Source organism: Lepisosteus oculatus, chromosome 10, assembly GCF_040954835.1.
Source record: "Lepisosteus oculatus isolate fLepOcu1 chromosome 10, fLepOcu1.hap2, whole genome shotgun sequence".
NCBI classification, from domain to species: domain Eukaryota; kingdom Metazoa; phylum Chordata; class Actinopteri; order Semionotiformes; family Lepisosteidae; genus Lepisosteus; species Lepisosteus oculatus.
The window spans coordinates 15,815,070-15,827,499 of record NC_090705.1 but is presented as its reverse complement, the minus strand read 5'-3'; the positions used below and the strand labels follow the sequence as shown (position 1 = coordinate 15,827,499).

The 12,430-nt window shown below is 40.5% G+C and overlaps 1 protein-coding gene across 4 annotated transcripts in view; it reads right to left on the bottom strand.

The window, feature by feature from the left end:
• ctdp1 (CTD (carboxy-terminal domain, RNA polymerase II, polypeptide A) phosphatase, subunit 1) overlaps positions 1-12,430 on the bottom strand; it is a 129,711-nt gene that overhangs the window by 106,363 nt on the left and 10,918 nt on the right. For all 4 annotated transcript variants that reach the window (XM_069194952.1, XM_069194953.1, XM_069194954.1 and 1 more), the window contains exons 6-7: positions 8,338-8,428; positions 104-270 (exon numbers count right to left, since the gene is read on the bottom strand). In XM_069194952.1, coding sequence (XP_069051053.1) covers positions 104-270; positions 8,338-8,428 — 258 coding nt within the window. The remainder of the gene's footprint in view (positions 1-103; positions 271-8,337; positions 8,429-12,430) is intronic.

Genomic DNA, 12,430 nt, shown 5'->3' with positions numbered 1-12,430 from the left:
ATGAGGGAAGAATTAAGACTCTTTAGTAGAGACCTCTTTTATACAACTGCTTCATTTTCACAGAAACAATGCCTATTTCACCATTTTTAGCAATAATTTCTACCTTTTCTCTTCATCTGAGTTTCCCGTGAGCCAGGGGGAGCGTTGATGTCACCGGTGCCCTGGAAGTAGATGTACTTCTTGACCGTGATGAGGTTAGGAGCAAACTTCCAGACGTCTTCCCGGTCATCGATAATACACACCATGGAATCGCCACAGGGGAAAAGGTTTCTGCAAGGGACGTGCAAACCACATTATCAAAAAGTTATTTGTTCCTAACGCTCTGTCTGTCTACTAGCAGTATAAAAAAAATAGCAGTTCTTACTGGATCCCCAGGTACATGACCCTGAAAATGCATTAACTTGCAATTACCGCCTTGTAATATGACTTCGTGATTATCTCATTACTGAACAATTTCTTCCAGGATCGCAATATTACCATTCCTTATTAGCTGACAAGATTACATAGTTCCCAGTAACATAATTAAAACGAAACATTAAGAATAATAATATAAACAGTTAATGGTTTAAATGGATTTAATTACATTGCAACATAATTGTAAGGAATCCAAATCGCAGAATGACACAAGCACTGATAAATCACAAAGTTAGAAGTTAGCAGACTTGTTGGCGAAAAGGGAGTAATGATTTGTAGTAGACGGAATAAAATAATATTAGACTTATAAATATTATTAATAATAATAATAATAATAATAAACTTTATTTTATATAGCGCCTTTAAAGGTGGCTTCTCAAAGCGCTTTACAGGATGACAATAACAATAAATAAGAAAACTACAACAATAAATAAGAAAATTTCACAAGACAGGACACAATTATAATTACAACAATACAACAATAACAATAGAGGAGACCGTGGAAGATGGTATTAAGAAGAGCAGAGGGGTGAAGAATGGAAGCAGTTAAGTAAAGGCTTTTCTGAAAAGGAGGGTTTTGAGTCTGGATTTGAAGGAGTTTAGAGAAGGTGACTCTCTAATATCCTTGGGCAAGGAGTTCCAGAGCTTGGGGGCATAGCAGGAGAAGGCCCTGTCGCCCATACAATGTAGACGGGCTTGGGGGACAGTAAGGAGGGCAGAATTTGAAGAGCGGAGGTTGCGAGGTGGGGAGTAGGGCGATAAAAGTTCAGACAGGTATTGAGGTGCCAAGCCATGTAAAGCCTTGTAGGTGAGCATGAGGATTTTAAAGTCTACGCGGAATTTGACCGGAAGCCAGTGCAAGGACTCCAGGATAGGAGTAATGTGAACACTTGCACTAGATCTGGTCAGGATTCTGGCTGCTGAATTTTGGACATACTGCAGCTTGTTCAGAGTAGATTTAGATACCCCAGGGAGCAGAGCATTGCAGTAGTCAATTCGAGAGAATACAAATATGTTGATCAGCTTTTCAGCCACAGTTAATGATAGCATAGGCCATAGTCTTGCGATATTTCTAAGGTGAAAAAAAGATGTTTTGACAGTATGCTGTACATGTGGGTCGAATGTTAAGCCAGAATCGAATATAACCCCAAGGTTTTTCAATTTTGATTGGAGCTCAAGTACAGAGCCATCTACAGACAGGGTTACAGGACTGGCTTTACGAAGTTGATGGGGGGTACCAATAAGCATGACTTCAGTCTTGTCACAGTCAAGATGAAGGAAGTTTTGAGTCATCCAAATTTTTATGTCAGAGATGCAATTAGATAGAATAGAGACAGCCACATCAGTGTCGGGTTTGGTATGGATGTATATTTGAGTATCGTCAGCGTAAAAATGAAAGCTGAGGCCATGTGATCTTAAAAGCTGACCAAGTGGGAACATGTAAATGCTGAAGAGCAAGGGGCCCAGTATTGAGCCCTGAGGGACACCAGACTTGACAAGACCAATTTCAGACCTGTACCCATTGAGAGAGACAAAGTGACAGCGATCAGTGAGGTAAGACTTAAACCATTTGAGGGCAGTGTCAGAGACTCCAAACACAGTCTCGAGACGAGAAAGCAAGATGTTATGGTCAACAGTGTCAAAGGCAGCACTGAGATCAAGAAGGATGAGTATGGAAAGGGAACCAGAATCAGAAGCTATTAGGAGATCGTTGGTGACTTTGACTAGGGCGGTTTCTGTGCTGTGAAGTTGACGGAAGCCAGATTGGAGGGGTTCGAAAAGGTTGTTTGTCATGAGGTGGTTATGTAACTGAAGTGTGACAGCACGTTCTAGAATTTTAGAGAGAAAGGGTAAGTTGGAGATGGGGCGAAAGTTGTTAAGATTGTCGAGAGCCATGTTAGGCTTCTTTGGCACTGGGGTAATAGCAGCAGTTTTGAGGACCGTTGGTACAATGCCGGTGCTCAAGGATTCATGTATTATATTGAGGACAATGGGACAGAGAGAAGAGAAACAGGACTGGAATAAAGTGGTGGGAATGGGATCTAAAATAGATGTGGTGGGTTTCATGCGCGTAACTAGTTTGTTTAGGGATGCTGAGTCAAGAAGAGAGAAGCTGGAGAGACGGGAACCAGAGAAGTTGGATGAGGAGGGAGGAGGTGTGGAAATTATATATATTATATATATTAAAAGATAAGATAAAAGATAAGAGTCAATTATGAAGGCCCTATACTATCTATCTATATTATTATTAGCTATTTTATTACTGTATATTTGTTTGTGCGCCAACGTGATATGTTGCATGCATACTATGCAGTTCACTCCAACAAAATATTCCATATACATGTATATTTTGAGAAATCCTAGGCCTTCGCTATACACTCACCTAGAATATGCACATCTCTCTTATGTAAGAAATCAGTTTACAGCGGGCAACCCAAAAAAGCATAAAAATATATTTATATTTTAAAAATGTTTTTGTGAAGCCAGAAAAAACGCCATCTCGCTCCCAACCTGTCTGATTCAAACACATCTCAAACCTCAGGGACACAGCGCCCCCTGTGGCCTCCCGGGCACCTGCAGGCTCGCGCGGTGCTGCCAGTGAGGGGCATGCCTCTCCACCAATCAGGGCTCCTCCTCCGTCACAAGCATCAAAAGATAGGCAGTTCGAAGGCGGGCAGGTGAGAGGAGTCTGTCCACATTTCCTCATCCTCCCCCCCGTTTCTTACAAGAAGTTCTGAATGTCTAGGGACCCCTTTCAAAAGACCACATCCACCACAGCGCTTTTTAAAAGCCTGTCTCCATTTCTCCTTCATCAAAACGGTATTTGCAGTACAGCATGGAAGGAGGACTAGCTTGACAAGAACATAAGAACATTTATCAGATACGTTTCCCACACTTGCCGAGCATCACAAATTTCTTCATGGCTGCAGGTGTCCTGTGATCAGACAGAGCACGCAAACAGCACCTGGCTCAGGCAGCACAGTTACATGATGTTCATAGACAGGAGAAGATCTCTTAGGTGCCGTCATAAGAGATGTAAATGTAAAATTTACATGTAAAACGGAGGTCCTGACTTCATTAAAAACCCCAGGGCATTTCTAAAAGAAAATAGGGGTGTTACCCCAGTGTCCTGGCCAAATTTCCTCCATGCCTTTACCAATCATGGCTCTCTAATAATCTCATCTCCAAACTGGCTTCATGACTCTGTTCTCCTCCCCACTTATAGCTGATGTGTGGTGAGCTTTCTGGCTGCCGTTGCATCATCCAGGTGGGGGTTACACATTGGTGGTGGTGGAGGGGAGTCCCCATTACCTGTAGAGCGCTTTGACGGAACATCCAGAAAAATTCTGCATAGCTGTAAGGAATTAATATCATCATTCAGGTCATCCAGCATGTTGGATAGTTAGCGGTTGATTCCAAGGATCTCATCCAGCTGTTTCTTGAAATAAACCAGGGCATCAGCCTCAACAACATGTCTGGGACAGCATGTCAACAACAAAGAAAGAAAGTCTTTCTAAAGAGAGTGTGGAAATTTGGATGCTAAAAAAAAAACGCATTTTGATGGTTTATTCTTTTGGCTCTGAGCATATCAGTGTAAAAGCTTAATTTGAAGCTTTGAAAGAATTATCTTTCCTGTCTAGGTTTTCATCTGACCACTGGGTATTCAATATAACCCCCTAATCATGCAAGAGTTACTAAAAAGGAGCATTTTTTAAGTGAGTTGACACCACTGTTCTTATTCCTGTCTAGATATATACTGTACTTATCTGCCCCATCGTCCACACAGAAGACAGGGACGTCTACTCGAGTGTGACCTGGTCAGGGGTACCCATTCCTGCTCCTGGGAATGTCCACACCAGTTGGTTTTCATTAACCAACACTTCATTAACCTCATAACGGAATTCATTTAAACTCCGTTTTCAGGCCCTAAATGCACTGGAAGCACATTTGAGGTTTCGTCATTCTGCAGACGAAAGGACAAGCGCAGACGTTTGCTTTTGGAGGATGTTCTTCCACTATTTCTCTCCATGTCGGCAGGTCAGATCTAATGAAATACAGTTGCCGCCGCTTCTGATACATCAAAGGCTGAGTCTCCACCATGACAAGTTTTGGAAATTAATTAAAATGTTCTGCTGTGACAATATCTAGAATCACATTCACAGGTGCACAACGGCGGACACTGAGATAGAAATATCAGACTGACAAGATTCCACACGACAAGAAAACCGTGTTCTACCGTCAGTGTTATCCATTATATTTTCTTCACTGATGAGTTTTTTTACGGAATGGAATTTAAAGCATATTGGTCAAACTCTGAGTAATTACTGCTGCAACAACAACATCCATATTCAGGAAGCGTTCAAATTTTTAAGCTTTAATTAATAAATGATATGATGTTTAATTATTCAGGTGTTGCAATTCCTTGCATTTAAGCACGGGATTTGCAAGTATTTCTCTCTGCCACGTTGTAATACAATAAGACAGTTTTTAAGTCAGTACTTACTTTCAAGTACGTTTTTCTTCCCTCACCTAATTTTCCCAAGAGCATTGCTGTACATAGTCACTATCCTGTGCCTTTGTTGGCTTGAGGGTCAGAAGTAAAGCTGAAATGTAATCCCAGCTTGTTAGTACAGAAGTCTTAATAAGTCAACAATAAATCTGCCCCATTCTGCAGCTGACACAAAAACCCCACATACTATCCACCACCTAAAAACTGTAACTTATTTAGAATATTTAAATAAACCTACATAAAAACAACAACCTCCATCCATCCACCTATAATTTTTGTAACAGCTGTTAAATCTAACACCTATACCAATTAAATTTCTAAGATAGCACATCCGGTCTATTTAATTAATTCTCACAGGGATCACTAGCATTTTTTTAAAGTGAGGATTATTGATGAAATTCAAGAAAAAAATTGAATTGATTTATTTTTTGTGTAATCCCCCCGATTCTGGAATCGACCCTTGTGATTTTTCATGGCAGACCCTCCAACCACACAAAGTGGAGAAAGAGTAAGCAGTCCAACCCACCCACCTCACAAACCGAAGGATCAGTGCTGACTGGAGATGTACATCCCTCAACAACAGCACTGCCTCTTACTGGAGGATCAGTTCTGATTGGAGGAGAGTTATGTCCCTCACTAACAGCTCCACCTCATACTGGGGGTCTTGCCCTGATTGGAGGAGAGTCGTGTCCCTCACCAACAGCACCGCCTTGTACTGGAGGATCAGTGTCGATTGGAGGAGAGTTGCATAATTCACCAATAGCACCACCCCATAAAGGAGGATCAATCCAGATTGGAAGAGAGGACTGTCCCTCACCAACAGCACTGGTCCATATCAGAGCATCAGTGCCATTCGGAGGAGAGCTGCTTTCCCTCACTGACAGCACAGCAAACCTTTAAGGTCCCGGGAGGCTGCTGCTGTCACAGAGAGCCCTACCTGTCCTACACTTCCCACCCTGCAGTTGCTCAGACAATTGTATACTGTCACTACAGGAATCCAGGGACAGTCTGCTAATTAGCAGACCCAGACTCGAACCTGTGACACCTGGATTAGACCTTTCCATGCTGAGCCACTCATCCACTACCTATTAACATGGCATGTAACTGCATGAGGACTGCCTAACCCTTCAGGTAACAAGTCTAACTACAGCCGATAACAGAGACTGTGTGATCTTCTGGGGAGTTTGCTCCATCACTGATAGAGATACATTTTCAAGCCTACACAAAGCACAATTAGCTGAAAAAACACTTCCAGGGAAGCTCTGCTTGCTCCATTGCTCCTCATTCTCTCATAAAACACAGGGGAGTTTCTACTTGCTGCGTAATTAGATTACAATACAGATATTTAGTCTGAATGTTTGTAGAAACAAGATTTCAGTACAGATATAGTTAACATTCAGATAAGGTGTCAGGTCAAAGGGATTAAAAAAATCCAGTGATGTTACATGCTCATCACCTGTGTCACACAGCAGAAACACAGAATAACTGTACTGGAAGAGACACAGAAGAAGATATTCCTTCCTTACATGCCAAGTTTTAAAAATCAGCAAAGCGTTCATAAATGCAAAGCAGACCATCTTTTATCGCAAGCAACAATGCAAACTAAGAAAAGCTCAAAAACACCAGATAAATAAGAAAAGAGTTACTTAAAAGCCAAGTGCAAAATGTCAGTTTCACTGGGACAGTTTTTCCTTTACAAAAGGCAAGAAAGAATGTATTATCTGGCAAGAAACAGCCATTCAAAAGATCATTTATCTATATCAGTTAATATATATTAGTTATTTTCTAACCAACTGTGCTGAAAAAATATAAATCCTCAAAATGAATGTGCTCAATTTTCATTAAATAAATACTATAATTTGAGGTAATTAAATCAATTTGTATATTGTACAGCCCTGACATGTATTTACTTCAGCAACTAGACCTTCAAAGAAACATCCATTCATCTTTCCTAATGAGAGCCTGGCAGTCCAAGAACAGTGAATCCTGTTTAACTGTCCAACTTACTATTCTTCCCACAAGAAGCATTAAACAAAACTAATACAGTACAAGAATACAACTGTTCGTAATGCATGAATACGGCAAACTGAGTTTCTAATTACGGTACTCCTAATCTTTTAAAGACATAGCCGTGAATAACTGTAATATCATAATTTGTGAAGGCAGTTTAAAGCTGTTTTGGCAGGGCGATCAGTGAGAGAACTGAATCATTAAGAGGTGTAGAGCAGTGGTTAGCATTCTAGACTTAACTGGAAGGTCATGGGTTCAATTCCCAAGTAAGACATGGCTGCTGTACCCTTGAACAAGAACTGCCATCTGCATTGATCCAGTAAAAGAAAAAATAGCTGTATAAATCGCTACAAACGTAAACCACTAATTATGATTTGTTGATTTAGGCTGCAGAAATCACAATTTGCTAGTCGATTAGCAGTGAGGACGTCCTTGGTTTAGTTTTTCCCCTCAAATACTGTGTCCATGTACAAATCTTAGCAAAATACAGTTAAAATGCTTCATTTTTGCTGATGGTTTAAAGTCAACAGTAATATTTCTTCTAATAAATGCCACATTGCAAAACATTATTTCATTAGATAACCCTAATGTCCTTCTTTTACTTTTTGTTTTTTACTGAAAACACCTACAACTAACTCCTTTTGGTGTCAAGCTACGGGTTTCTGCATTTTGGTCTGTTTTAAAGATCAAGGTGGACACCAGCCCCAGCGGGTGTGACTGTTGTGCACAACTGACCAGTTGACAGGGAGCATCGAGTTGGCGACCTGGCTGAACGGTGCTACAGTGATCAAGTCCTGGGACCTCACTGCCTGTGCCACACTTCCTGAGAGCTCGTCCTGCCATGACAACACGCCAGCAGGGCAAAGCCGTGTCCTCACAAAGCTCATATAAGAACGGCTTTCTTCCGGCTTGAGCTGTGGATACCCTACTCGACAGACCAGAGCCACACTGAACATAAGCTGGGACTACATGCAATATTGTGTGAACAGGCACATGCTTGTCCAAACTGTACGAGACAAATGGGACAGATTCCAACAGAACAGCAGAAGTGTCCTGGTGCAAAGCAGGCATCACAGATGTACAGCTTGTGTGGGAAGACCCAGTGTATAAATGTCCGGAACTCAAGCATATTCAGAAATGGATACACGTTTACATGTACAATGGCTGCCATATTTAACAGTTACTAACCTGGAAGTAATACCGTGGAAAGGACAGGCTACACTGCCTGTGTACAGTATGTTGTTGTTAAATTCTGTTTTAAGGCATGGACATCAGTAGTAACATCAGCACTCAAGATGTATATATATATATTTAAAAGTGCAGTCAAAGCACAGGATTACAGCACAGCCTGCAGTAACTCACATCCAGCCTCGGTCCAGCGTAACTCAAAACAAAAACCCTACCTTAGGTTCCCCGTTTTGGAGAAGGGATCAATGCATTCATCTCTCGACAAAATCCGATGGGAGAAGAGTTTCTTTTCCGGATCCAGAAATCCTTAAAGAAAAAAACAACAAGTAAAAACAAATCTTTTGGTTGGTTTATACCGTTACTTCACATGGAAGTATTTTGGAATCAAGGAAAACGCAAAAAAAACATTCTTCCTAGATAGCCTACTGTAACTCCAGGTCAAGATTTTTTTTTCGCAACCTTGAAAACCAAATACAAATCCTACACTCCGTGGAGCACAGAGTCTCGCTCTTCTCACCCACAAAGCACTGCCCTCATCCCGCTTCTTTGACAGGGGAGCCCACTGCGAGTGTTTGAAACACACTTCGTCCTGCCCATGGCGTCCCTGCTGCCTGAGCACAGGTCCAGCACGTCATTCGGATGAGGGTTCCTAATACTCTGCAACATGAGAGCGTATCACCAGATCTGAGGATTAAGACATTTTTGTTGTTGCTCAATTCTTATATTTGGAAAAAAATAATTTAGCATTATTACAATCTGCAAGAGTTTTCATGTATCTTAAAGCAGCCTCATTATTAATTTTAAAAAAAAAGTGCACAAATGTGGAACGGACCTGTAGAGTTTTTAAAGAGTTTTAACAAATTTTAGGGGCATTTTTAGAACTAGAGTAGTAATATTTGTCATTGTCAAGAAAGATATAGTAGCATTTGTTACTCTGATGCTTACTGGAAACCCCAACCTGGGAATTTATTATGTGAATAAGACCTGGGTTAACTCCATCTCATGTCAAAAGTTACAATTTAAACAAACTGCACCTTGAGAAATATATCAACAAGAGAAAACAAAACCAGAATTCCAAATGTAATCAGACTTGTGTAGTAACTGGTACGCCGATTCCAGTAGAAAATGATTAACCAAATAAACTCTAGATTAGGGCAAGATTTTCACTTAAATTAATTTTCGATTAAATAGTTTTTACAGCATCTTAAAAGGAGAAAATAAATGGTATTTTAGATGTACATTTACTTTTTTCTTTGCAGACCAATAGTGCGCGCATCGATCGTATTGTGTCCATAAATAGCAATATCTCCAAGTCTCATCAAAAGCAAACATTTTAAAATAAACCCAAACAAAATGAGAAATGTGCTTAATTAACAAGGAGGAAATTACCAGAAGTCAGTCGTCTGTTACTCCAATCCTAGTGAAATCATAACACAGGTAAGTTTATTTTCACATTGTTTACAACCTTTTCAAATGATTTTCAACAGTATTTTAGATTAACTGTACTTTCACTTATTTGTTCAGACCAATTTTACATACAGGTTTGCATTGTATTGTGCCCATCAACAGAAGTTTCTCCAAATCATTAACAAAGTAAGAAAGAATCAAAGCAATGGGAAAAAAAAATCAGAAACTTCCAGAAAGACACAGCAATAATAAATCTTTGAAGTCTTCTGAATCCTGGGGAGGGGAGGCTAATTTATCAATACTTCCATGTCTGGACTGCACTGTCTGTTTATGTTAAGTTCAGAAATTGTAATTATCCTTCAACCTCTCTTCCCCCAATGTGGAATTGATGATTTTTATCTTTTTTTGTTGTTGTTGATCAGGCAATTGATTTTTTTCCCAGTTTTGTCTGCTGTCTTTCATAACCATGACAACTGCTCACAGCAGTCAGTGGCGCACAGAGGGACACAGTGGTGCTGTGTGTTGTATACAACATGGGGACACATTTGTGTACGATGTGCACGGTGTGTCCACTGCAGTCTCCCCGTGGGTGTCCACCGTGGTCCTGCTGGTATGGGCACCAATTGTGCAGCTACCATGACACAGCAGCTGAAAGGGGCAGGATAGTAGTAAACTACTGATGCTCTTGGAACACACAGCAATAAATGCTGATCTTCCGCTAAAATTTACAAAGCCCTGCGTGGCTCAAAATTGCAATTTCTGAACTGCAATATTGCTTCCCAAACCACCCCACCCCTTCACACACACATTTTTCCATTGCATTACAAAATATAGAGCCCAGAGCACCCTAGAAGCTAAATATTTCCATCTTGTCTTCTGAAGTGATAAAACAGTAACAACTCAGTGGTTCAGCATTATTTTCTCCCTTTGCATAATTCCCCTGTTTCTGATAATTTCGGATTCTGTAGTTTCATTTTTATTCACATTATATGAAAATCAATTCATCCAACCTTGCGGGAAAAGAGAAACTCCAGCCAAGACGCTACCGCTTGCGGCTTTATACTCTACTGAGGCAGGGATAAGACATTCTCTCAGCTCTCATTAACACATCGAGGAAGAAAAGAAATCATGTATCATATCAGGATTAGACTGTATTAGAGGAGTACAAGATATGTGACACTCTGAATTTTGAACTGACGCCACCACAATGCATCACATCACATTCCAAAATGTCCCTGAGATGCAATTGTTTTAAAACGGAGAAGGAAAGCCTCTCTTCAACCTCAACTGCGAGATTGTGAAAACTCGGTTTTCACTTTTTTTGTCAGAAACTGCATCATTGCTTAGCACAATGACCAACAAAACCCAGTAATTCCATCTACTTTTATCCTTTCAGATAACTCACCTGTTTCACTTAATTCAATCTCAGACATTTTTTCATGGCAGGAAACATCTGGAATGTTGCTGTTAACACAAATTTAATGGGAGGTACCAATTTACACCATTTTGTTTCCTCCTCAGCTGCTAGAACTAGCGACGTCTGCCGTCTGACTTATCCAGATATCTGAACTACACTGGGAATGGGAAACATGAAAGCTTACCTAAAGTGTGATCCTTCAGGGAATGTTGGCTGTTGCACTGGATGTTCAGTGCAACAAGCAAACTTTAAGTCAAAACCAATGGCAATTATATATCTGATACCCTGGCTTCTTTCAAGAAACAGATGGATGAGGTCCTTGGATCAAATTAGCTACGAATTACCAAATGAGCTAGGGGGCTGAATGGCGTCCTTTTATTTATTTAAATCAGGGATTTGGCTTCAACAACAGGACAGAGCACCTTGTTCAAGACCTCCACAGCTCTTTTTGTAAAGAAGCTTCTCCTTCTCTCCATGTAAAATACACTTCCACATTGTTTCCTTTTGTGTACAAGGCTATTGTATTAAGGTTAACCCCTCAATACGTACAGTTTGAGTCTATGATTTTCACCAAAAAAAAAGATGGAACGTTCCTGACTGTTAGAACAAAAAGTGGGCTTCTTTGTCAAATCCTCACATTTAAAGATCTGAGATAATGATCAACAAAAAATGCATCATACTTGCAATACATATGAGATTAAAAGAAGGATAATCCTGAATCTCTAAATTGCAATCGCCCTTCATGAGGCATGTAGGGAACTCTTTCAGGACCCTTTCACAACATTATGTCTTGCCTCTAGCACTAAGAAAGTACCTGCAGCTCCCAGAAATGTGTACCAAGCAAATCTGTCAGAGCAAATCAGCACAGGGTTGATTTGTTTTACGTCTCCCTGCCTCAAACAGAATCCAGATGCTAAAAGGAACACATTGATCTTAAAGAATGGATTCCAGCCTCAAACGTAACATTTTTACTGCGGTTTCCGCAGACTGTGCTCTGACAATCTCTTTCATACACAGGCTCATGCAGCGTGAAGGAAAGGTACTGTGGCACAGTAAGTCAATTTCACATTTTGCAGGTAAGTGCTGCCACCCAGTGGCCATTTCAGGGTAATCCTGAATTGAACGAACACCCCATTTCCTTATACAATCAGAAACGGTTAACAGCTGCACGGCGCACACACACACAAAAAAAACAGAACAAAACGTATTTCTCACCTGCTGACATTCAGAAGACAATTAGAAGAGGCCGGCGGAGGACTAAAACATGCGTATGATGAACATCTCCAAAGGCTCTCTTAACTAATTAGGTTTAATTAGGTCTGTTTTAAAGGAAAGGAATGGTACTTGAAAACTAAATTACCCACGTTACAATGCTGTGAGCTGACAACAGCAAGGAAGCACAGGGTACACAAGAGTCTGCACAATTCACATTTATTCTCTTAACCACCTGATGCCTTTCAAGCAAATTAAATGCCAAGATGTTA